This window comes from Borostomias antarcticus (assembly GCF_949987555.1).
Source record: "Borostomias antarcticus genome assembly, chromosome: 21".
Taxonomy (NCBI): domain Eukaryota; kingdom Metazoa; phylum Chordata; class Actinopteri; order Stomiiformes; family Stomiidae; genus Borostomias; species Borostomias antarcticus.
The window spans coordinates 1,838,756-1,866,061 of NC_140254.1; the positions used below are offsets into that span (position 1 = coordinate 1,838,756).

The 27,306-nt window shown below is 48.1% G+C and overlaps 1 protein-coding gene across 1 annotated transcript in view; it reads left to right on the forward strand.

Moving 5' to 3' along the window:
• The window catches only part of LOC311322978 (receptor-type tyrosine-protein phosphatase U-like), a gene marked incomplete at both ends in the record, with an annotated part of 178,953 nt that overhangs the window by 145,866 nt on the left and 5,781 nt on the right, over positions 1-27,306 (forward strand). Inside the window, 13 exon segments of the mRNA XM_084455098.1 lie at positions 2,518-2,554; positions 5,917-6,055; positions 7,067-7,096; positions 7,476-7,633; positions 10,056-10,243; positions 14,268-14,340; positions 14,623-14,699; positions 21,306-21,342; positions 23,065-23,162; positions 23,715-23,831; positions 24,240-24,394; positions 24,504-24,639; positions 26,058-26,207. Of these exon segments, the coding sequence (XP_084311224.1) occupies positions 2,518-2,554; positions 5,917-6,055; positions 7,067-7,096; positions 7,476-7,633; positions 10,056-10,243; positions 14,268-14,340; positions 14,623-14,699; positions 21,306-21,342; positions 23,065-23,162; positions 23,715-23,831; positions 24,240-24,394; positions 24,504-24,639; positions 26,058-26,207 (1,395 nt within the window).

Here is a 27,306-nt window from a genome sequence, read left to right on the forward strand (position 1 = left end):
TTCAGATGGAGGTTGTTTTCCTGACACCACTAGGTCAGGAGCCTCACCTCCTCCAGGTAGGCCCTCTCATTATTATTGGTGATCAGGCCTATCACTGCTGTGTCGTCAGCAAACTTGACGATGGCATTGGAGTCGAACGATGGCATTGGAGTCATAAGCTACTGATCCATGAGGAGAATGTGGTGAGTCAGACAGGATTACTGGCTGCACGATAAAGGGATCAACAACAGCTGCACATCTGAATACAGAGATTCGAAAAACCATTGTTGACAAACGTCAACAGACTTTATATCCGCGTTGATCTATTCATCGCTTTGGGAAAATGACTCCCTGCTGCTCTAGTAAATCTGTGACTTGTTTTATGTTACCACGTTACTCTGAAAGACATGAGAGAGGAGCTGGCTCCTTTCATCTTCCTCCAAGCCCCAAGTCACTCCCTCGACTCCTTTCCAACTGTCACTCCATTCCGACGCCTCTCAATAACATCATACAAACACATTGTGATCCCAAGCGTTGTTTTTATGTCAGTCTCTGTGTGGAATGTGTTTGTTCTTGTAATCAAACATGTACCAGTAGCATTAAAAGAAAAACAACATTAATTCTGAATGTTATCTTATAGAAATACGCTTGTAAGATGTTTGTAAAATATCTTGAACCTTAAACTCTCCCGCAGAGAAAACCAAACTACCACCCAGGCTGTTGAAAATCCGGTGAAAAAAGTGTTTCAAGCATGAATACTGATAAGGAGGCCTGGCAAGCAGTGGGCATGGGAAATGAAAGGAGAATCTGTTCAAATCGGTTAAGGCACAGTGAAAGCCGACCGTACTGTAGCTCAAGTTTTCCTGGAGTTTCTTAGAGAGCTGGCTCTCAAAGCTGTTCTGAAGCTCTACAGTACTTACTTTTCTCCTATGAATTGTACTAAAGAAGCTGGGTACTGCATGACGAAGCAGTGTTAGCCAAGGTCAATGACAGCATGTCACAGGTGTGTAGGTGAGTGAAATCCAACAGTAAGGTGTTTTATTATTCTTAAGGGCCAGAAGTAACCCATTTATGTCAAGGCCTCCCATTTTGAACAAGACCATCCCTTAAGACCCAATTAAAATGCATCTTATTGGGTGTATTTGAATGGTAAATCTCCGAGCTCGTTGAGCCTCTCAATCCTAATGGAACTGCAAACAGACTTGGGATATTCTTATTCATGTACCTTAGATTGTTGTTTCTTTGCCCTGCAAACATTTTTCATCTGAATCTGTTTATAAACGGGCTAGTTGAGTCAGCCAGATACTTGGGGGATGTGGGCTGCACACATTATTTTTAGGATTATTCTGGATAATTAGATGTAGGTTTATCATGCACTATGAGCTGCCATTCCAAACACTCATTGTTTTGACGAATAGCCTGAAGGAGACAAGATTGGTGAAATCCAGCACACGCACGCACACACACACGCACACGCACGCACGCACACACACACACACACACACACACACACACACACCCACGCACACACACACACACACACACACACACACACACACACACACACACACAGAGCAACCTGTATCTGTCACTGTTGCACCTGCCTCGCATGCATTTGTCTACAGCAAACATCATCAGTCGGTCCAATGTTTGATTTTTTTCCCAAACCATCATTATTTGCTAGATGCTGCTCTTTGTTGACACCTGGCTTTTTTCCCCTATTTTGAACACCATCTCAGCACCATGTGCACCTTACTTTTCTACCATCACTCATCATCAACAGCTACACGTCACTTACTGTTCCCCCCTCCAGAATTGTCTGGGAATATTGGCACACAGTATGTGTGGATCCATCTATTTATAGCACATTTATAATGTGGGGGCTCACAAGCAGCCAACAGCAGTGTTTAGAGACAAGATTCTGGGAGGCAACCTTGACAGAGGGCAGGATGACACATGCCACACTGCCTACATGGGCTTTAGTCTGCCGTAAACGATGGTAAATATGACTTATCTGCCAGGCTATGACATGGGCGGAGATGGAAATCCACTTGAAACAGATTTTCAATTAAAACAGGTAATTGGCAGCAATTTAGGTGCAAAGGTTCTGACTCTAATCTACGGGCAGAGATTAGCATAATTGCCCATAGAGCCCTATTTTGCATCTTTAAATCTTAATTTCATGGCGTGTCTCTATCTCTTTGATGGGGTTGGTGGCCAGGGGGAGGGAATTGTCTGTGGGAAGGGATTTGTCTGTGGGACCTCATGTGTTGATGGGAGAGCAGAGGTCTCCCACTTCACAGTGAGACGTCATCTGCTCAGAGATTTCAATTATAATCTTTACAATACAAAGGCCCAGGTGACTTTGACATGACCTACAGTAGCTCACTGCTAGGTGTTCTATTCCAGGCTGTAAATTGTTATGCTAACCATACCATGTGTTTGGTTGTTGTTGTTGTTGTTGTTGTTGTTGTTGTTGCTGTTGCTGTTGCTCGTTCCCTCTGCTAATTTTCCTTTCTCTCTCTCTTTTTTTTTTAGGAGACGAGAATCAACTGTATCCGGATCGCCCGCAAAGGTCATTTGGTTTAACTTTTTTATCTTAAAAAAAAGAAAAAAGATCTGAGTCAGCGTTGACCCAACTAACCAAACAGATAGCATTATAGTGTAGTTCAAGCCAAGCAGTTTTACATGTAGGGTGACGTTTGTTGTTCAGGGTGCATCGTAGAGAACCCGGCAGGGATTCTGACACTCCGGGCTGGCTCCCATAGATGTCTGACGAGGAGTATAGTGTAGTTTAGGGTGCAGTGGAGGAGCACTTTGAGTGTGGAAGCTATCTGCCACTCACACCTCAATCATGTCAAGACAGGAGCTACAGCAGACTGGGGCGAGTGCAAACAGAGCCGTGTTCTCCTCTCTCATCTTGTGAATTACTGACATTGACATCATGGTTCCCCCCTGTTGGGAGTGTGAAGGCTTTGAAATACTGTGGCCTACCTCTTCCCTGAGAGCTGCTGTGATCCGGAGTGTGTGTGTGTGAGAGAGAGAGAGAGAGAGAGAGAGAGAGAGAGAGAGAGAGAGAGAGAGAGAGGTCCTGATGGTCCTGAGGTAAAGAGAGACAGGAAATTGTCTGCCCCCCCTTCCCCCACACCTTCTCTTTCTGTCTCAGAAAGCTGTGTCAGAAGCCGGGGGAACACTTGACAAGAGGGGCCGTAAAAATTGGATTCGCTGCACTCTATCTCTACATATCTCCCTGTTCCTCTCTCCCTCGTCTGAAGTGTGATGACATCAAAGGGTCTTGCCTCGCCACTGTGCGCTGGCGAGACACACGGACCCTGTGGGGGGGTTCTCTGCCCCTCGCAGCGTATTTAAAGTACTTGTGATGCGCGGCGGTGGCAGCAGGGCCCTCGAGGCACGCTGGCATCGCTCCATTTCTATCAGAGGTGGCACAGAGGTTCCTGTGAAGAAGCTTCCGGCCGTTTGCTCTCTCTCTCTCTCTCTCTCTCTCTCACACACACACACACACATACACACACACACACACACACACACTCTCTCCCTCTCTTTCTCCCTCTCTCTCTCTCTCTCTCTCTCTCTCTCACACACACACACACACACACACTCTCTCTCTCTCTCTCTTTCTCCCTCTCTCTCTCTCTCTCTCCCTCTCTCTCTCTCACACACCACACACACACACACAAACACACACGCGCATGGCCACCTTCATTCTCTCTGCTTCTCTCTTTCCTCGTGTGAACAATCCTCCGCTCTTTCTCTGGTGCCTCCTTTCTATCTTTCTCTCTCTTGTCATTACATTTTTCACAGTCATTTAGCAGAGGCTTTTATCCAAAGCGACTTACAATAATTGCATTTAATGTAAGTAGTCAGTGCAGTACTACTCACCAGAACAAATGTATCTCCCTTCTAAACAATAAGAGCATAATCAAGTGCTCTCCTCTTTGACTGTGTAATGGAAGACTAGGACATTTGGCAGAAAGACAGACAGACACAGACAGATGACAGACAGACAGACAGACAGACAGACAGACAGACAGACAGACAGACAGACAGGCATACAGACAGACAGACAGACAGACAGACAGACAGACAGACAGACAGACAGACAGACAGACAGGCAGGCAGGCAGGCAGACAGACAGACAGACAGACAGACAGACAGACAGACAGAGAGACAGTGTGGGCACGCTGACTGTAGTCACACATCAGGTGCTCCCCGCTGATGATTTCTGATTAATTACAGACTACAGCCAGGAAACGAAGATGACGTGTCCACTTCTTTTCACCCCTGCTGTGTCGCCACCACGGATCCAGACAGATATTATTCATATTTTTCCATGGCAACATGCAGCAAAGGAGCCAGGGGACTCAGCCTAGCACACATCATCGTCCAGATTTCAGCCAACTGCTCTAAAATGAATAAATGAATAAATGTAGAACAGGCTTTGTAAGCGGATAAGTTAAGGGCGTTATACCTCCCCACATGCAATGTCATGCCTTCACGTGAAAATGGGGACATCGTCCAAATCTGTTGTCACTATACCGCAGAGTGAGGCCATGCTAGAGGTTTACACTTGGCTCTCCACCTCCGCAGACATTGAATTCCTATTCGTGTCGCTGATCTGCGTGACCACTTTTTAACTAACAGTCTAGGTCAAGTCTCGCTTAATGGCAATTTTCACTAATTGCTGGAAAGAGCTCCAGCCAGCCGGCCGGCATCATCTGCTGAGAGATTTCCTGCTGTCTGGGACAGAAACGCGGACGCAGAGACGCGGCGAGACCGTACACATTAGGCGGGCGGGCGGGCGGGTGGGCGTGGGAAAAGGGCGCCTGATTGAGAGTCCGCTCAGAACCAGAAGCGCGGGCAGAGAGCGAGCGGCTGGTATCTCTGTCTGGGCTCGCTCCCTTCTAGCCTCCTCTATCTCAAGAGTTCAATTTCAAAAATGTCCGCCTTATCATCCAAGTCTGTCAAGTGTGATGGAGCATTATTATTGGCTGGTGACTGGAGTGAGAGGCCTCGTGTGGGCTGGCAGTGTGTGCGTGGTAGCTGCCTAGGCCTGGACCCTGGCTCCTTTAGCTGGAGGCGCTCAATGGGAACAGTGAGCTGGATCAGTGGGCTCCTGTGAAGCTGTCGATGCTGCTCTGCCCACGCTACCTCCCTCTCTCCCTTCTCTCTCTCTCTCTCTCCCTCTCTCATTCTCTCCCTCTCTCTCTCTCTCTCTCTCCCTCTCTCATTCTCTCCCTCTCTCTCTCTCTCTCTCTCTCTCAGCCAGTGTGTTTGCCCAGGTGGATATAATGCCACTATGTGAGGAGAGGAGGATAATAGCCTGCCTCATTCTGATAACCTGCTCTGCTCTCTGGCACTGACCGAGTAGCGCAATAACCCCGCTGGGATTAACGGGACCAAAATGGTGGACTACTACTGTACTTACAGTTCATACCACAACTCCGTTTGATCCCCCTCTCAACACCATGCAGCAGAACACAGTAGAAGAAGAGCTATTGTTTAGTGTATGAAGGCCATGGTCAGATCTGGGAGGAGAATTACTGTGCAGGAAAAACGATACTAATGATGTCACAGGCTGCTTCCTTGTTGCTGCTCTGCCATTAGAGAACGCCACAAGGGCTTATGGGTTTTTAATTAGAGACCCACTGAATCACTTGCTCAACTAACCCATGTTTACAGTATTAAGATACTTGCTTACTTACTTGATTGATGCTTGAATCTTGCACGTTTAAGACATTTTTGCACAATTTAGGCATTCTAAGCAATCTACTGTTATACGCTTGTACATTTTTGTTGTACTCTTGTATATTTTAATTTTGGGGTATATTTTGTATCTATTGTAATTTTTTTACAGACTCTGACCTGTCCTCTCTCTCTCTCTCTCTCTTTGTCCCTCTCAACACTCCTTTCTGCTAGCTGCCTGTAAGGACTCGAAGCGGGCCCTGGAGGTTTCCCAGCATGCCGAGGACATGGGGTTGATTCTTGGAGCGTGCGCTGGGGGACTTGTTGTCCTCATCTTGCTCCTGGGAGCCATCGTCATCATCGTCAAGAAGGGGTGAGTTTACAACCTGGCCCACAGCCATCTTGGATGGGCGCTGCAGAGTGACGGGGGGGGGTCTGTCGGTGCACGGCCAAAGGATTACAACAAAACCCCCCATCATTAGACCGCACCGTGTAGGGAGTTTAATTCCCCATCACGTCTTGGCAGTTGGGAGTTAGACGGAGTAAGCGCTGGGACTAGATCACATCCAAAAACCGGAGCCAGGGCAGAGTGACAGTAGCCAAGCGTTTTGTGTTTCATCTCTTCTTTTTCATTTCAAGCTCTGTGAAGTTGGAGCACACAGCTAACTTGGAACTCCAAATGCGCTCCAGCACAGTGCCGCCATTGACTGCGCTCCAACTGCACCTGGCTTCCGTAGTAGACAGCACCTGCACCGCTGTCGCCCTCCTCCCAGTCCCCTCACTTCCTTCCCTTCCCATCGACACTGGAACACGCATCTGGGTGTGAAATATCCCATCAAGGGGCATGTTATTCCATCGCCCACTCAATTACATACAGCGAGCAGCTGTGAGATGCAGCTGAACGAGCTAGTAATTGGGTAGGAAGGTTGTTTGGCTTTTCTGGATAGAATAAGCCCAGCTCCCCTTCAGGTACCTTCTCTCAGGAGGAGAAGAGGAACCAAAAGGAAATCTAGAGGAGGAGAATGGTAGCAGAGCGATAAGGTTTCAACCTCTGGACCTTGAGCCAGTCTCCACAGCACAATACTGGCCGGCCAAACAGACAGCCGGATGGACTGGCAGAGTGTAACGTCGGTGGGCGGTTTGGCTAACCAGCTCGGTTTCGTGAGTGAAAAATATAAAAAGGCTGAAAGGAAAAATCCGGTCAATCCTTTATGCTCTGCCCAGTTTCTGTGCCCCATAGTCGCTTGCCAGCACACATTTTAACGATGCACATTCTCACCTGCCTTTCTGGAGGCCATCTTCCACAATCATGGCCACCCCTCTCACCTCGCGTTTTTTTCTGTTCACTCTCTCCCTCTCCTCTTTCTCTCTTCATGCTAATCAGAAGGGACTTCTATTCTTACTCTTACTACCCGTAAGTGACCCCCCCCCCCCCCCCTCCCCCGCCCCCCCCCCCCCCACCTCTCTGGCGCCATCCTCACCTGCTCTCTGTGCTTCGGGGTGACACTCTGGGAGATGAGCTTCACTATCTATCGCCTCATCCTCCCAGTCCAGACCTTTCCTCCTGTCTCCCCCCGCTCTCTCTCTCTCTCTCTATCTGTACTGTTACTGCTCCCGCTATCACCAAATCTCCCTTTTCCCGTTTCAATCTCTTACCTCTTATTTCCCTCCTCCTTCCAATTTCTCATCTCCTCGACCCCCTTCCCTCATTCTCTATCTCTTTATCTCGCTCTCTCTCATTCTGCCCCCCCCCCCCCTCCCACCTCTACTCCTGGCTGTCCCTCCCTCTGCAGCAGGAAGAAGGTGGCCATGAACAAGGCGGCCATGTCGTACCGCCAGGAGAAGAACAGGAAGCTGGGCTCGCTGGACTGCAGCATGGCGGACCAGAGTACCCTGCAGCAAGACGAACGCACCGCGCACTCCTTCCTGGACGCCAGCTGCAACGCTCGGAGTAAGAGGAGCACATCTTACTCTGAGAGAGAGAGAGATGGAGAGAGGATAGTGTCAGAGCGAAGGAGAGAGACAGTGAGGAAGGGAATGAGAGAGAGAGAGAGAGAGAGAGAGAGAGAGAGAGAGAGAGAGAGAGCTATTGGTGCCGGTCTTCTCGGTCTTGTTCGGTGACCTCCAGTCCTGTTCACACTGTGTCTCTTCATCTCTCATCCCACGAGGTGCTTTCAGGCACAGCTTCTCTCTAACCCTCTTTCAATATGAGTACAATGAAACGCCAGCATACTGGTATGTCTCCAAAGAAATATTAGCCTTGAGCCACCTACAATATTAGACTCAGGGAGTCAGTTGAGATGGGTGAGAGTGGGTATGCTGACCTTCACAGAGGAAAGGTGGTAGAGGGACCAGCACTCACACATTCCAAAGGATGGATGCTTTATTGCTTCACAGCAACATGCAAGACAGGCAGGGCGAACGTTTCAGCCTTACGGCTATCTTCAGCGTGGGAAACAGGAAGTGTGTTCACATACATAAGACAAACGTAATCAAAGTTGAATACGTGCAGGTGTGTCCCAGGTAACTGGGTGTGTCCAGACTGGCTAAGTTCTCCACAGAGGCCTGCATAAGATAATGGAATGCAAAAATATATATAAACAGAAATACTATATATAAACAGAGAAAGAGAGAAACTGGGCTGAATAAACTGAGAACTGGCCTATCACTTAGACCCATACACAAAATAATAAGGAGATGACTAACAAGAGGTCACTGTCATACTGGACCCGCCATGTCGGCTCCCCACCGATGTGCCTCAAATGTCTGGACTGCCTCCACAGCACAAAGTGCCATGCAGTTGATGCAACCAGACAAGCAGAGCACACGGATAGGGAAAACACATAAACGGCCCAAAGGCACTGCAAAAAACATCCCAATAGCAGTTCCTCATTTAATCCTTTAGGGGACTCAGTTTGCAATGAGTGAATCCAGTAACATTCTTGTTGTAAAAGTTTACGCTCTCTATCGCCCCCTCTCTTCAGTGGTGGAATAACCTGTATTCCTTGAAACCTCAATGTGCATACTTCATGACCAACTGAGTTGAAATGTCTAGCAATGGGTGACTTTTCGTCCTTGTTTTTGATATTAGATTTATGTTCTGTGATTCTTACTTGTAATTCTCTAGTAGTTTTCCCTACATAGCAAAGTCCACACGGACATTTCAAAAGGTAAACAACGAATTTACTTCTACAGGTGATCAGGTGCTTGATGTGAATAGGTTTTCCAGTGTGCGGATGTGAAATGTGGCTGCCTTTAATCATGGCATTGCAGTGTATACAGTTGCTACAAGGGAAGTTGCCGACAGGTGGGTCTGACAGGAAGTGTAGTGGTGGTGTGTAAGTGTCTGCCTTTACTAGGGAGTCCCTTAGATTTCTGACTCTTCTGAGCGAAGATAGGTGGATTGCTGAAAACTCGGCCTATTTCAGGGTCACCAGATAAGATATGCCAGTGTCGTTTTACTGTAACTTTGACTTCTTTACTAATGGGTGAGAATGTGGTTGCAAGAACAATTTGAGATTCCCTCGCTTTGGGAGGTTTGGTATTTAAAAGGCTCTCTCTATCCAGGTCTCGAACCTTCTGAAGACAAACATCGAAAAAGTTGTTCTCATGGCCTTTAGTTTTAAAACGTTCACACAGTTCAGAGGCTTGTTCCTCAAATGTTTCCTTACTACTACATATTCTCTTCACTCTGAGGAGTTGACTTTAAGGCAAACCACATTTCAAACCTGGGGGATGATAACTGGAAAAGTGGAGAAAGTTATTACGGTCAGTTGGTTTTCTATAAACCTTAGTACTAACATGGTCAGATTTCTGCACAAGAACATCAAGGAAAGATACTGAGTCCCTACTGGCTTCATATGTACATTTTATGGATGGCATTCTAGTATTTATATGAATTTTAAATTCCTCAAGCTGCTCTACTGTACCCGTAAAAATAAAAAAGACATCATCAATAAAGCGAAACCAACACTTCAACAGGTGGGAGAAGGGGTTATTCTGATAGATATGATCGTCTTCAAACTTTGCCATGAACACATTTGCATAATTGGGGGAGCAAGGGCTCCCCATCGAAACTCCTTGGCATTGTAAATAATAAGAACCTTCACGGAAGAGTCATGCATCTGAAAAAAGCATGATGTAAAAAACATGACCTATACTCGCCAGTGTTTGCACTCAATTGTGTCCATGATATTGCGCAATTAAATATTTGCTAACATTGTGTTTGTGCATGTGCGTGCGTGCGTGTGTGCGTGCGTGTCTGCGTGCCTGTGCGTGCGTGTGCGTGCGTCTGCGTGCCTGTGCGTGCGTCTGCGTGCGTGTGTCTGCGTCTGCGTGCCTGTGCGTGCCTGCGTTTTGTGTCTCCTGCGCAGATGAGCAGCGCAGCTCGGTGAACGAGTCCAGCAGCCTCCTGGGCGGCTCCCCTCACCGCCACTGTCGGAGGAAGAGCTCGCCCTATCACACGGGCCAGCTGCACCCCGCCGTCCGGGTGGCCGACCTCCTCCAGCACATCAACCAGATGAAGACTGCCGAGGGCTACGGCTTCAAACAGGAGTATGAGGTGAGAGAGAGAGAGAGAGAGGAAGAGAGAGAGAGAGAGAGAGAGAGGGGAAGAGAGATAGAGGGGAAGAGAGAGAGAGGGGGTAGAGAGAGAGAGAGAGGAGATTGCAAGTTTTGGTTAGATGGGGAGTTTTTGCCTGTCTACTCCTTATCGGCGCGTGGGAGGGAGAGAGACACAGACAGAGAGAGAGAGAGAGAGGGGCGAGGGAGAGAGAGAGAGGAAAGAGAGGAGAGAGCTGTACTGCATGTGTGCGGTGGAGTGTTAATGTGCAAACAGTTAGAGGATGAATGTTGGTGCCAGCCAGCAGGACGTCTTGGTTTCATCTAAGAAGCAGAAATACCCACATTAAAAGTGTAGCAGCACAGTCTGTGTTGGCTAGATTGGGTCGAAACTTGTACTTGATAATCACAAAACGAAAAGCCATTTAACTCCAACTCCACTGTGTGCTGTGTTTCAGCCACTGTGTAAACTAATTAAACCCTTTCAAGTGACTTTTTCCCCCTTCTTCCTGTTTGTGCCTCGATAAAAAAAAAACTCTCCCCGTACGGCCTGTGGCATTTTCTGCCGTTTCGTCACCTGAATTCCGCCGCCACCAAGCCCAGATGCGCTTTTGCGACTCATTAAGCCGTCCCCTGAAGGGCCTCGAAATTCACCACCCGAAAATCAATAGCCGGGCGCTCTCTTTCCCTGTCCTCGGCCTCGCTCCGCAGCGCCTGGAGAAATAAACAAGATGAAGGGGATCGGCATGAGCACTCCTGTCAGACTTCATAGCCCCCGCATCCCGCCACGGCCGCCATTGATCAGGGGCCCGGTGCAAGGCATTGTGGGGTGTTTGTGCACGACACACCGGGGGGAGGCGGCGGCGCCGGGAGTATAGAGAACGGCTGTGTGTGGGAGGCGGCGGGGGGGGGGGGGGGGCCGTTGAGAAATAAAACGCCATTACGTGAACGGGATCTTCCGTGAAGCAGCAGCTGCGACCGAGCCACCGGTGCGTTCAAGCAGAGCTCCGAGGGAGGGGAGTGTGGAGTCTGCGGACTGGGCTGGAGGTGGACGACGACGGACTACAGAGCGGGAGACGGAGGAAGGGGGGAAGGAGCGTTTCTTAAGATGGATTAGATGCTGCATTACATGTGTAGGAGGAGGTGAACGCAGGTGTAATCCTCTGATCAAATTCTCCCCCTGGCCTGGATCCGTCCGCAGTTGAGCAGGACCTGCCCCCCCCCGCCCCCCTTCCCCCTCCACACACACACACACACACACACGCCCACAACGGATTGGACGGCTGCTGATGAAGGGACTTAGCGCGCTGCAGTCATGAGCGTCAGAATGTGCCCGCTGACACGGCGAGGAGATAAGGCAGACTTTAGACGCGCTGGCGGGGGAGCAAGAACGTGACGGGACTCGGCTCGCCCGCACATTGGCATCGCTCATCCTTGTTTGCTCTTAATCCCCCCCCTTCCCCCCCCGTATCTCTTGTGAAGTTGATTTAGATTCAATGGCTTGTCTCGTTGAGCCCTGCCAGATTTTCACGATGGGGTGTCAAAATCAGCTGTCACAAATTTAGCACTTTAACACTGAGGCATTACAACACGCTCGGGGACTGCAGGCTCCACACTGCATAGGGAGCGAGAGACACCCCCCTCCCCAAGACCACATCCACCTCTCAGAGACGCATGTCATCTCTCAGGCTCTGTGTCTCGATGTCATGAGTCACGATACCACAGGCAGTGCGATAGACATGTTACGTTACTCACAATAAGGACCTGTGTTAGGATCGGTAGGGGTTGGACCCAAGGACGCAGACGGAGGCAGGTAGCGCAGGTTCAGGGTTTAATTCCGAAAGACGGGGAACGCTGACAATGGACAAGAACGAAGGAAAACACAAGGGCTTAAAGGAGAATGCTAGTTTTTGACAACCTGGTCCTTATTTACGGCGACGTTTGGCTCACCGAGATAACTTTGGTGTAATTCGGAGGCCTGTAGAAATTTTAAATCCAGCGCAAGCCAAGTATATCCATGTAATGGCGGCAGACAGGGCACTGAGAATGCAGCTTCTAAAAAAACTATTTTCTGCCACGAAACGGTTGTTTTCATCAATCTGTCTTTATGAATCGCTAGTTGTGCTTACATAGAGCGAGGGCTTGTTGTGGTTTTTCACATGCCTCTGTAATATGATCTTTAGAAACGTCTTTAGAAACTAAATAGCTTCCCCACTTGCTCCAGCACGCAGGCGCACAGCGCACAAGCGTTGCTCCAGCACGCTGTGCGCATGCTGGAGCAAGTGGGGAAGCTATTTCGTTTCTAAAGACGTTTCTAAAGATCATATTACAAGCGACAAGACATAACGAGACACGGGTGCATACAATCACCAGACAAAGAACGGGGAGGGATTCCAAACAAGACACCAACACAGAGGGCAGAGGGAACTAGGACGCAGGAGACCTGGGACCGGGACTAGGACTGGAACTAGGACGCAGGAGACCTGGGACCGGGACTGGGACTAGGACTGGAACTAGGACCGGAGCAGGGAACAGAGCTGGGACCTGGAACCAGGGCTCGAACTGGGAACCGGGGCTGGAACATGAACTTGGACTGGGCTAGAGCTAGGGCGGGGAACTAGAGAGGGAACGGGGGTGGCACATACAGTAGCTCAGGAGGTACAGTAGAGCGGCCGGCTGGGGATCGCAAGGTCCCCCGGTTCGATCCCAGCTCCCGACAGCGCCGAAGTGACCTTGAGCAAGACACTCAAAATCGCTCATGTGTGCTACGGTGGTACAGTACCTTGTACTGAAGGTCTCTGGGCCTTTCAGTTTGCACGTTCTCCCCGTGTTCGCAAGAGTTTCCTTCCAAAAGAACCCACCGCGAAAAACACGCAGAAGAACAGATCGCTAATGCTGTCCGTGTCTGACGAAGATGGACAGGAGCACTTGGATCGGTCCCCGGGCGTGGTTGGGCACGCTGCCTGCTGTCTGCTCCCGGCTGCCCCTGAGGGAAGGACGTCGGAATGGGTTCAGAGCAGGAGAGAGGTTTCATCAGTGGATGCTTCTGTCATTACGTGTGTGTGTGTGTGTGTGTGTGTGTGTGTGTGTGTGTGTGTGTGTGTGTGTGTGTGTGTGTGTGTGTGTGTGTGTGTGTGTGTGTGTGTTTCGGTGTTGCCACCTCCCACCGTGTGATGTGTAACTTCACTGTGAGATGAATAAAGATGTTTGTTTGGAAGACAAACAAACATCGGTAGATTAGGGGACACAGGGGGGAAGCTATCTTAGGGCACCATTTTTTTTCAATAAACCTAACAAGCTTAAGTCTCATTGAGATTAAAATGTATCTTTTTGCAGGAGAGACCTGGCCAAGAAAGCAGCACAGAAATTACAGACATAAAAACATCAACATTGCATTGATACAGATTAGGCATCGAATAATTCAAGGAAAAAAAGAAAAGCCACGCGTTGAAGGCAGACAAGGTTATTTCTAGCAATTTGACCACTTATGGGTCAAAACATTTATAAACCTGCATTTCATTTTCCTCCATGACTTTTATCCTAGCTTTAAAATAATTTAGTGAGGCAAGCTCCTGCAGTTAGAAGGAGCAGAGGAGCAGGAGGAGGAACCTGAGGGAGAAGCTAGAGGAGCACTAGAGCAGGGGGCACAGGGAGGACACCTGAGGAGGCTAGGGAGAGGAGTGGGAGAGCAATGGGGTACTATAGGAGCTAGGGGGGCACAAGGGGGAACCTGAAGGGGAAGCTCTGGGGACTAGGACGGGACAATGGGGACACAAACAAAACACAGGGAAGACAGGATAATGAACACAAGACCATACACATTAGGAGGCAAAACATGGCGACAGTTGTCAATGGGAAGTAACAGGGAGTGCGCGATTAAGAGTCCACGGGGGGGGGGGGTTCCGGGCCGGGAGCAGGGGCGAGGGTCCAGGGGGGCGGGAGTTTGTCACAGCCTTTTAACGAACATTTCCCTTGTGTGTGCTAACTCACTTTCCTTGTATTTTTGCTGTTTTTTCTTCTCCCAGAGTTTTTTCGACGGCTGGGATGTCACCAAGAAGAAGGACAAGACCAAGGGCCGACATGACAGCCTCCTCGGGTGTAAGTTTATTTGCCAGCAGACTTACTAACCCATGCCTATGAATTATATAAGCAGATGTCTCCCTGGTGAGGCTTATTAACTTTTCATGGTCTGCCAAGGCAAGTTCTTCACCTCCACTCAAGTTCATCCTGGAGTCAGCTTCACCTAGGATATGCGCTATGATTAGTTTATGAACCTATCAACATTCACAACAACACTAGTCCTCCATTGAGGATGATATATTGCCTTAAGCCTCTGCTGTGGGGCGCCTGTCTGAATCTCTCTCTGCCTGCGTCTCGCAGATGACCGCCATCGAGTCAAGCTGCACTCCCTGTTGGCAGACCCCAACTCAGACTATGTCAACGCCAACTACATAGACGTAAGTTCCTACCCCCCTCTCCCGCTGTCTCCAGATCTGAGCCTAAAAGAACTCATCCCCAGACTCCGGTGGGAATTGTGCTGAGGCCACAGCTAGACTAAAGAAGCCCAAGGATATGACAGGATTCTCTCTCTCTCTCTCTGTGTCTCTCTCTCTCTCTCTCTCTGTGTGTCTCTCTCTCTCTCTCTCTCTCTCTCTCTCTTTCTCTCTCTGTGTTGCTCAACAAGGGTATAGTCTTCCTGTGATTACCTGGACCAGCATCGCTATGTCTTGTGGGACCGGATATGGGCTTTCAGGTAGACATGTTCTCGGCAACACCAAAAGATCCCATAAGTCCCCACTGTGACTCGCCGCGCACTCCACTAGCGTCCCCTCTAAGAGTGACATTAGAGCAGTCCTGACAGAACACGGCTGGTCTTTTCACCTGCCGCCAGTTTGATCTCATCTACAGCTCAGCTCCACTGAGTTTCCAGGAAAACTAACTTGACAATCCAGCTAGCAGCTCATCCAGGACCCAGACGGATATCTGGCCAGCTCTGTGTTGAGGAGAGCTACTACGTGTCTGTGTTCAGGCTAGCTAGCTACGGTTATTAAGCAGTTGTTACTGGGCAGTCTTGAAAAAAAGTTTTTAAAAGACAAAATATTGCCTCAAACAGTGTGACAGTAAACTGACAGTAATTTAACTTGACGCACATTTACTCAGTAAATGTAGGATAGTAGGATATTATTCTCAAGATCAAAAAGACTTCACGGCGAGAGACAGAGAAAGAGAGAAAGAGAGAGAGAGAGAAAGAGAGAGAGAGAGAAATAGAGAGAGAGAGAGAGAAAGAGAGAGAGAAAGAAAGAGAGAAAGAGAGAGAGAAAAAAAGAGAGAGAGAGAAAAAAAGAGAGAATTAAAGCTGCTACGCAGCGATGAGGCGGGGCCAGGCAATTTCCGACAAGTTTAGGAGCAATAAGCGAGAGAATAGGAAGACAACAAGAAAGTTGACATTCCAATGTTCATTTTGCATCGTAAAAAATGTGTAAAACATTTTGATGCATTGTAAGCTCGATTTTGATAATTCAACAATCTGGTCAACGAGTTTGTGAATTACAGTCTGAAGATCCAGTGTAGCAAGTTTGATATTAATTGATTGAAAAATGTGGGATGAGATATGTTTATTCATTTTGACAGGTTTTGTTTGCTTTTCTTCATAATTGAACATTAACTTCAGCAGCTGTGTGCTCAGTCAGTGGCCAATCAATGAATTTACTCATTGTAATCCTCGGCGGGGGCTGTGTACGGTTGCCAACAGCGACGTCTCCGATTGGTGGAGCTTGCGTTGGATTGTGGGTAGTGCAGTTTTCTCAGTATGAAGTGTTGGTTTCGGAGGACAGAATTAAACATATTTTTAAAAATTCAATTTTTTTTATACAATTCTGAAAAAAATCACACTACATCTACCCTTTCATGAGAATTTTGCCCTAATTTTTCATGAACATAGGACATTTATTGAGAGAGAATTTGTATTAAATGTACAGTATTGGTAATAGTAAAACATTTTGATGCATCATGCGCTCAGTTTTTGATATTTAAAAAATCTGTCTGGATCATTTGGTGTGGGCTGTCTGATGATGCAGTGCATGCATTTTGGTTGCAATTGAAAAAAAAATGTGGGAGGAGTTAGATTTAGATATGTTCTTTTACATTGACCGTTTGAGGGTATAATTCAGAATACTGTAAAAAATTCATTTTTTGAAATAAAATTCTGAAAAAAATCACACTACATCTTGGATATGTTGCCAATGTTGTCACTTTTTATGAGGATGATCAGACATTGATTTGGCAAGAATTCGTAGGAACTGTATACAGAACTGTTAACAGTAAAACCTTTTGATACACTGTGGACTCAATTTTTCATATTTCAAAAATCTGTAAGGATCCTTTGGTAAGGACGAATTTGGTGTCAATTGAACAAAAAATGTGGGAGGAGATAGGTTTGATAGGTTTTACAGTTTATGAAAAAATCAGAGTGATGGACTTCAAAATTCCTGCAAGGTCAGAGCGTATGAAAGTTTTGTCTCACTTGGGACTACATTGACATGGTGGTTTTACAGTGATAGCACCTATGGCTGATTTATTATGATTTCTTAAAGTTTTAAACTTTAGACTGTTGCTGTAGTGCCACCTTCAGGTGTATTGACCTACAATGCAGGTTGAGGACTTTGGGTATAGTACTGGAGCTATGTGCAAAGTTTGGTGATTTTTTCTCCACGAGAAGTCAGACTTCAGTGGAAGATGGATAATAATAATAATAATAGTAATAATAATAATAATATAGGCAAATACAATAGGGTTCCGGCAGCTACGCTGCCTGGCCCCTAAAGGGAGAGAGAGAAAGAGAGAGAGAAAGAAAGAGAGAGAGAAAGAAAGAGAGAGAGAAAGAGAGAGAGAGATGAGTCACAAGTCTTGGTTAGACGGGGAGTTTTTGCATGTGGTACTACGCTACTCCATCCCCATCAGCCTGAACCCGGCTCTGCTGATGACGTGTCGTCCTGACACAGTGCAGGTCACGCCGAGGTGACAGTGAAAGGCTATTTTACTAATGACGCCTGCGTTTCTTACGCAGCGCTGTCAAGATAAGTGCTCAGTAAGAGCTCAGAGCCGTGAGAGCCATTTGACAGGGCCCGCTTCCCCCTCTGAATGCCTGATTATTCACCGTCTTCACAAAAGACGAGGTCAAAATGGACAGAGAGGCCAGATTGGAAGTGGAGGGCTGACTCAATGTACATGGGCGGAGGTGGGCTGAATAGGAGCATTGTCGACCTGAGTGGTGCCGGTCGAGCGCCTTCCATTATGTTCCAAATTCAGCTGTATTTGAACATGATGTCATCAGGAGCGTATAGTCAGGAATAAATGAAAAATTGATCCACCTGATTAAAGAAGACTGAAGAAAACTGTAGCTAGCCAACTCTGTGAGGTGAGTTAACGTGTAAAAAATGTCCAAGTGGCCTAAATCACTCTTTGTGTCAAATATGTTGGTCAGTGACCAATCAGAGGCCAAGTCAGCCTCCCCGCACAGCCCACTATCTGCACAGGCCCAATAGGCTCTGTGCACCAGCTTCACTACTTCCTGAAAGTCACTTGGCTTCTTTATTTCCTGTCCAATATGATTGGATTAAGTGATTAATCAGGTGTGCGCTGGGTCTGCCGCACACCTGATTAATCACTTAATCCAATCATATAGGACAGGAAATAAAGATGCCAAGTGACTTTCAGGAAGTAGTGGAGCTGGTGCACAGAGCCTATCATCCTCACGCCCATAAAGTCCAAGAGTCTTTTCATTGATGTCCGCGAATATCACGTTTTTTTCGCCTAAATTCGACTCAACGAGAAGCAAGAACTTCTGGGTACTCAGATTACTGTTTACCTCACTTGCACGGACGCCGGGACCTAAGTTTGAGTAAGAGGCCGTGGAAGGAGAGTAGACGTTGTGTGTTTGGTGATTCATGCCATTTTTAATGTGCTGTGCTGCATAAATTAGCCTTGCATGTAACCACTTTCAATTAAGGATGCATCGGTTCATTGTAGGATGTGTGAAAGATACACTCTGGCAATAGCAGAAAGTCTCTTTGCCATAGTAATAGCTGTGCGAGGATGGAAATCTTGTTTTCTCCACAGGTGGTTCAGCACAACATGTTCTCTAACCTCATCACCCTCCTCCACGTCTTTGATCAGAATAACTAGCTTCTGTTTCCTCCCCTCCCCTGCCTCTCTCTCTCTCTCCTCCCTTCGTTTCCAAACCTTGGGACCTCATAGATTCGGATAAACAGGGAAGTAAGTACTCTGCTTCTCTTCTTCTTTCCACCTGTACTTCTTTCACCCTCCCCCCCCCCATCCCCGCACCCCTCCACCGTTCTCAGAGCTGATCTCTTCATCTCGCTCCATGCTGTGCCTCTCTGTCTCGGCCTGAGGTCACTGTCCTCCCCCTGGGTCTAATTTGCCCAAACTAAAGATCAAAGCCTGGACTGTCACTAGTATAGTTTTGTTATTCATTTATTTTGCCCTTTGATATTGTGAATTTCAATGCATTTCTTTTCCGAATTAAGTGCAGTTTTGAGGTTATATTTGTTTTTACTTTTATTTATCCTTAATCATTGTTTTCTCTGACTTGGTATACTGTACATCCATAGCCATGCTAGTGGCTCAATTACTTTATAGACGACCACGTACGATTTTGAGGATCTTGATTGAGAGAAATTTGCAATTCTTGACTTTTTCCATCTTGTGAAAACTTGCTTTCGATTACGTGATGTGTTAGAGATTGGCCTTTGTTGTGTCTTCTCACTCCTGAATGTGTCCTTGCATGCTATCGCAAGCGCGTGTGGTTGTCTAGGTGACAGACAGGAAACTAGTATAAGGTGTGATGGCGAAGGCCGGGAAGCTCAGCAGCAAAGGCTCCTGGGATTGAGGGGGGGGTCATCCATCTTCACTTGTCTCTGTGGCATGGCAGTTATGGAATATGATATGGATGAGTGAGTGGGATGGAGGTGTGTGTGTGTCTGTGTGTGAGTGTGTGTGTGGCTATTGTACTGCACAGGAGGGGTGAGGGTTCTGAGCAGGGGGCTGAGTGAGGGCTGAGGATCTATCTTGCTTTGCATTCCTCTCAGAAGCTGCACTGGGGAGTACACAGCTGACAGCAGCCTTTCTTATTGGCCACACAGCATCCTATGGGTAGACCAGCACTAATGCAAAGCTGAGAGGCAAAGAGGCAGCCATATCAGACAGTGTCACTCAGGTGGAATTGCTCTCGGAGTCAAAGATTACTCACTTGTCAGTCTGCTTTTCATCGGCTCTCTCCTCAGTGCATGCAAAGTACTGTGGGCCGACCTCTGAAATGGAACTCACTGAAAAATGGATTGTCTGCCTAAAACACTGACTGTCTCAAACACTGACTGACTGTCTCAAACACTGACTGTCTCAAACACTGACTGACTGTCTCAAACACTGACTGTCTCAAACACTGACTGACTGTCTCAAACACTGACTGACTGTCTCAAACACTGACTGTCTCAAACACTGACTGACTGTCTCAAACACTGACTGTCTCAAACACTGACTGACTGTCTCAAACACTGACTGTCTCAAACACTGACTGACTGTCTCAGACACTGACTGACTGTCTCAAACACTGACTGACTGTCTCAAACACTGACTGACTGTCTCAAACACTGACTGACTGTCTCAAACACTGACTGACTGTCTCAAACACTGACTGACTCAGACACTGACTGACTGTCTCAAACACTGACTGACTGTCTCAGACACTGACTGACTGTCTCAGACACTGACTGACTGTCTCAAACACTGACTGACTGTCTCAGACACTGACTGACTGACTCAGACACTGACTGACTGACTCAAACACTGACTGACTGTCTCAGACACTGACTGACTGTCTCAAACACTGAGTGACTGTCTCAGACACTGACTGATTGTCTCAAACCCTGACTGACTGTCTCAGACACTGACTGACTGTCTCAAACACTGACTGACTGTCTCAAACACTGACTGACTGTCTCAGACACTGACTGACTGTCTCAAACACTGACTGACTGTCTCAAACACTGACTGTCTCAAACACTGACTGACTGTCTCAAACACTGACTGACTGTCTCAAACACTGACTGACTGTCTCAAACACTGACTGACTGTCTCAAACACTGACTGACTGTCTCAAACACTGACTGTCTCAAACACTGACTGACTGTCTCAGACACTGACTGACTGTCTCAAACACTGACTGACTGTCTCAAACACTGACTGACTCAGACACTGACTGACTGTCTCAAACACTGACTGACTGTCTCAGACACTGACTGACTGTCTCACACACTGACTGACTGTCTCAAACACTGACTGACTGTCTCAGACACTGACTGACTGTCTCAAACACTGACTGACTGTCTCAAACACTGACTGACTGTCTCAAACACTGACTGACTGTCTCAGACACTGACTGACTGTCTCACACACTGACTGACTGTCTCAAACACTGACTGACTGTCTCAAACACTGACTGACTGACTCAGACACTGACTGACTGTCTCAGACACTGACTGACTGTCTCAAACACTGACTGACTGTCTCAAACACTGACTGACTGTCTCAAACACTGACTGACTGTCTCAAACACTGACTTACTGTCTCAGATGCTGGCAGACGGAACCCAGACATTGTTTTGCTGTTTTCCTCATTTAGAGGAAGCATTGTGGGTAATACGTAATACCTGAAAAACAATGTCAGCAAACTGTGACTAAAACAACTCCTGAAAATGAAAGCAAGGCTACACTCCCCACCAATGGACCATGAACAAAATACAAACTGAACCTTGCGATCAGTCCCAGCCCCGGCGTCAGCCTCTGTGAGCTCCCTGATCCAAGGATACCTTTCAGATGAATAACAGATGACGTGACATCGAAGAGTCGGACAGCGGAGGGGAGTGGGGATGTGTTGAGTGCAGTACAGACCGCAAAGTCCTTGTCCCGATGGTGATTTTGTGATGCTAAAAACCCACTGTCTTTCTTTATTCTCTCCACCTCTCTGTGCCTGTCCATGGTGTCCAGGGGTACCAGCGATCCAACCACTTCATCGCCACCCAAGGTAAGCATCCACGTGTGCGTGCGTGTGTGTTTGCGGTGGAGCTCCCAGCTGTTCATAGCAATTCAGGGATTTCAATTATTCATGTATTCATATATGTACAGCAGCCTCCTACAGACGTGTAGTTGTGTTTCATCAGGCTTTGTCTTTCCCAACATACCAACCAAACATTACTATCTATGAACAGCTCACCCATTCTTGATAGTTCTTAATTGGTTACACCACTCTGCAGTAGATCTCCGTGTAGTCTCTCTTTTTCTTGCCTCCTCTCGATCTTTTACTGATACACACACGCACACACACGCACACACACACACACACACACACACACACACGCTTTATTCCTCTTCCGCTCTGATCTTGTTTGTTAGCTGTTTCCACATCTTTTTTTTGGTGCTACAGTACAATATCACACAAATACCACTTTGTTCTTCCGCAATCAGACATTTTCATCGTCTTCACTTATGAACACACACACACACCCGCGCACACACACACACGTATTCCTCAACACAAATTAAAACGATGGAAATTAAAACTTCCATCAACACATCTACATTATACATCGAAGGCCCACAGTAGCCGTGGACACAGAAAGGCGCGCCGGCGTGCGGCTGCCTCACAGGCAGGCGGGCTGTATTTGATGAGCCTGAAGGCAAACACACCACAGTGGAAAGCAACAGACGCCAGGGAAGGCAGATGCATCATGGCGTCCAGAGAGAAGGGTGGAGGAGGAGGAGGAGGAGGTGGAGAAGGCCCTGGATGTCTCCACGGCAACGCCAGCGATGTGGCGCGCCTCCAGAACGAGCAACCTCCCCAGTCCAGCCTTGACTTGGCCGATAGCAGGGTTCGCTCTGGGGCGAGCAGTCAGACACTTTACCTTCCATTCATCTTGTCAGGACTTGAGGGTGAAGTGCTCGGTGAAAAGAAGCGTATCGCTTTCAGGCAGGCATTGTGCGTTCGCTCACGTATCGGCTATCTCCGTGCGACCGAGCTACGTACAGTATATGCATTGTGTCTTAATAGGAACACAAAAAAAAAGTGTGTCCTGCCGTCGGCGTTCAGCAATGCGCCATGGGAATGTACGGCGGGCAGTCTCATGCCTGTCGCTGTCAGACGCAGTGACCTTCTTCTCTGACCGAGTCTTATCTGTCCCAGCTACAGCATAGGTCATTGTATTCACATCGAAGACACAATGCTGTTGCCAGGCAGTGGTTGAAGTGAAAGTTGTTGTTTTGTTGTTGTTTTATTGTTTTTTTGGGGGGAGGGGGTGGGGGCATTAAAGGCCATAGCCTGACACTGATGTAGCAGTGTCGCAAGTCTCTAGGCCATGTGATCTCATCAAAACCCCGGTGTAACGAAATCAATGAAAGTGCCAGCGTCCTGATTTGTGCCGGACGAGTGGCGCCGTCGAAATACGATTTGTGGGCGAATCGAAGTGACATTTCGCTCGGCATTATAAAAACGCGCGGGCGGAGTCGTAGCTCATCAACGGACACGGCGCCAGCCCTTTATTTTCCACTTCTTTTTTTCCCATGGCGAGGATTCAAGGGGTGAAAAGCATAATGCAAAGAGTCGATGGTTAGTGCTGCTATTCACCCTGACTTATGAACCCACCTCCACCCTTTCTACTCCCCCGCCCTCCTATCTCCTTGATCCCTCCACTCCTCCGTCTCTCTCTCTCTCTCTCTCTCTCCCTGTCTCTCTCTCTCTCCGCCTCCACAGGGCCCAAGCAGGAGATGATCTATGACTTCTGGAGGATGGTGTGGCAGGAGAACTGCTTCAGTATTGTCATGATCACTAAGCTGGTGGAGGTGGGACGGGTAGGTTTCTCTCTTCCTCCCGTGACCTCTCTCCTCACCTTTCCGCCCCCCCCCCCTCGGTGGGAGGAAGGCGCATGGATCGTGTCGGCGTATTAATAGGGCCTGTCTCGTCGTTCTCCATGGATCGGAGGTGTGTGGGAGTAGCTCGTCCAGCAGCAGGCCGTGAGCGACTGCCGCCGGCATCTTGCAGCGGGGGCTCCAAAGCTAACCACCTGCTATCTGCTGCTGATGAGAACGACCTGTTCTCCCTCTAACACCGCATGCTGTTAACTGCTGTAATGCTGCTCGTCTACTTGCTTTTCTGTTGTTGTTTTTGTACATACAGTACAGTATGATAGGCCGCAGCTGGCATAGGCCAGCGATAGCAGATGGAGAGCAGTCGATGATTATCGACGGGTCATTTATTGATTTCGTTCTTGAGCGTGGGCTTAAAGGTAAGCTAGATCAAGCCCTATTATCCTTAAATCTGTGTGTGTGTGCGTGTGTGTGTGTGCGTGTGTGTGTGTGCGTGCGTGCGCGTGTGTGTGTGTTCCTGTGCGCGCGTGGGTTCAGATGAAGTGCTGTAAGTACTGGCCCGACGACAGTGAACTCTACGGCGACATCAAGATCACACTGCTGAAGACGGAGACGCTAGCGGAATACACCGTCCGCACCTTCGCCATGGAGCGGGTGAGCTGCGCTTATTGTCTGTAACCTGGAGACGGCAACGCATCAGACTGGGAGATCATCTCCCCCTCCCCCCTCTCCCCCCCCCCCCCCCTCTCTCTCTCTCTCTCTCTCACCGTCTTTTATAGTGGCACAATAACGTGTTGATAAGGGTAAATTGCTTTCTAATAGAAATGGCAACTTCCCATTGCTTCAACATCCGCTTGCTGCTAACAGCCTCCTATTGACTGTGTGTGTGTGTGTGTGTGTGTGTTTGTGTGCGTGTGTGTGTGTGTGTGTGTGTGTGTGTGTATGTTTGTGTGTGCGCGTGCGTGCGTGTGTGTCTGCGTGTGTCTGTGTGCGCGTGCGTGTCGATGTTTGTGTGTGTGTGTGTGTGTATGTGTGCGTGCGTGCATGCTGTTTTCTGAGCAGAGGGGTTACCCCGCCAAGCACGAGGTCTGCCAGTTTCACTTCACGTCCTGGCCGGAGCACGGCGTCCCCTACCACGCCACGGGCCTGCTGGCCTTCCTGCGCCGCGTCAAGGCCTCCACGCCCCCCGACGCCGGCCCCGTGGTGGTGCACTGCAGGTAACACACACACAGAAACACACACACGCAAAGAAACACACACACAGTACGCACTACCGCCTTTCTGCCCGAGCTGTGTTTGACCCCTGACCTTTGTGCCGCACGGCAGCATGGGCGCCGGACGGACGGGCTGCTACATCGTGCTGGACGTTATGCTGGATATGGCTGAGTGTGAGGGCGTGGTGGACATCTACAACTGTGTCAAAACTCTGTGCTCCAGACGCATCAACATGATCCAGACAGAGGTACCAACCGCACGCACACACACACACACACACACACACACACACACACACACACACACACACACACACACACATCTCGATTCGAATCCCGGCTCCTCCTGTCCACATGTCGAAGTGTCCTTGGGTAAGACACTGAACCCCAAATTGCTCCCAATGAGCAGGCCCTTGAATGGCAGCTGCTGCCATTGGTGTGTGAATGAGAGGCCATTGTCTTTGGATAAAATGAATTTACCATTTACCATAAGATGTATAACAATATGATAGCAGGAACTGCTATGGAGTGATGTCTCATTTTCTGCTTCTGTGACTAGTTTACTAATGATTATCTTCTCATAAACAGTCAGGTAAAAAGATTTTCTCTCCAAATTACATTAATAAATGCGTGTCTATATTCACCTCCCTGTGATTTTTTTGATGTCAGAAAGATGTCAGAAAGAATTGAGTGTTGTGTGGAGGGATCTTCTGCCTCTGGTGTATTATTATCGTCTTCCCCACTTTCAAAACAATTTACCATCATGAAAACAATGTTTGTGTCAGGGCGTGGTGATGTGGCGAATGTTGACATTTATGGCAATTACTCTGGGACAACAACCGTGATAAAATCTAGTGTTGACTCCCAAGCGGACAATTATGGGCCGATTATCAAAACAAGATAGCTTTTTTTGTTTTCTGCTCTTATCTGTATATCTGTGTGACTCTCCTCCTCCTTATCTCTACTGTACCTCCCTCCTTATCTCTACTGTACCTCCCTCCTTATCTCTACTGTACCTCCCTCCTTATCTCTACTGTACCTCTCTCCTTATCTCTACTGTACCTCCCTCCTTATCTCTACTGTACCTCTCTCCTTATCTCTACTGTACCTCCCTCCTTATCTCTACTGTACCTCCCTCCTTATCTCTACTGTACCTCCCTCCTTATCTCTACTGTACCTCTCTCCTTATCTCTACTGTACCTCTCTCCTTATCTCTACTGTACCTCTCTCCTTATCTCTACTGTACCTCCCTCCTTATCTCTACTGTACCTCCCTCCTTATCTCTACTGTACCTCCCTCCTCATCGCTCCTGCATCCTTCTGCCTGCCCAACTCCCCCCCTCCCACCTGCCATCCCTCCTTCTTCCCTCCTCCCTTCCCCCCTCCCTTCCATCCCTCTCTCCTACCTTTCATCCATCTCACCCTCCCTCCTACCTTCCCTCCCTCCTATCCCCTCCCTCTCTCTCTCTCTCTCTCTCTCTCTCTCTCTCTCTCACCCTCCCTCCTACCTTCCCTCCCTCCCTCCCTCCTATCCCCTCCCTCTCTCTCTCTCTCTCTCTCTCTCTCTCTCTCTCTCTCTCTCACCCTCCCTCCTACCTTCCCTCCCTCCCTCCCTCCCTCCTATCCCCTCCCTCTCTCTCTCTCTCTCTCCATGTCTATCCTCCTAGGAGCAGTATGTGTTTATCCATGATGCCATTCTGGAGGCGTGTCTGTGTGGGGAGACAGCCATCCCTGTCAATGAGTTTGCTATCGCCTATAAGGACATGCTGAGGGTGGACTCACAGAGCAACACCTCGCAGCTCAGAGAGGAGTTCCAGGTAACACACACACACACACACACACACACACACACGCACACGCACACACACATACACACACACAGATACAGGCACACCCTCTCTCTTTCTCTCTCTCTCTCTCTCTCTCTCTCTCTCTCTCTCTCTCTCTTTCTCTCTGTCTCTCTTACACATATACATGCATACACACACACACACACACACCCTAAACACACACTGGCACACATTCTCTCTCACACGTGCACTCTCACACACACAGACACAGTGCACATACATACTGTACACACTAACACACGCACAGACACACTCAAACTCACACTCACTCTGAACATGATGCAGAGTCACGTTAAGGCACCCATCATGGCACTGTGTATAATGTGCTGTTTTATAGTGTAATACAGCAGAGCATTTGATAGTAACAGTAGGTCCCATTCCTGTACGAAAAGGATATGAGCTCACTCAACTACTGTGGATGTAACCCTGATCCTACCTATTTTAATGGCACTAAGGATTAGTGGGAATAATTACTATTTCACATTTCTCTCAAGCAAACAATCAAAAGCTTATAGTGGTGCCCCTCCAAGGAAATCATATTTTCATAATATCAGCACACCCCAGATGCGAGCCAGTGCACTAATAACTAGGATGCACTATGCACACTGTCAAAATCAATAGGGAGTTATGCACAATATACAGCAATTCAGATAATAAGTTTAATTTTCCTTCCAATTTAATTTCCCAAAGACTCATAAAGTGTTTATTCATAATGCATGAGATCGCTCAAATGTTTTCATCCATTAAGCCCCTTCATGGTTTTGACTGATGCTAAATGCATTTTAAAAGTTTCAGCAGGGCGATTAGAATGTGAAATAGTCGTGCTTGTCAAATATTGACAGTTGATCTGTTTGAGCCGAGTTAATTACCAATGTTGCTCTCCATCTCTCTTTCATCTCCCTCTCTCTCGTCTGTCCGGTCTAATTACAATCTCACACACGTGCGCACACAAACTGCATGTGCGGTATTTGTTCTCATCTCTTTCTCTCTCCCCCTCTTTTGTGTCCAACCCTCTCGCCTCCCCCCGTGCCCCCCGCCCCGCCCCTCTCCTACCCCGTCCATCCCC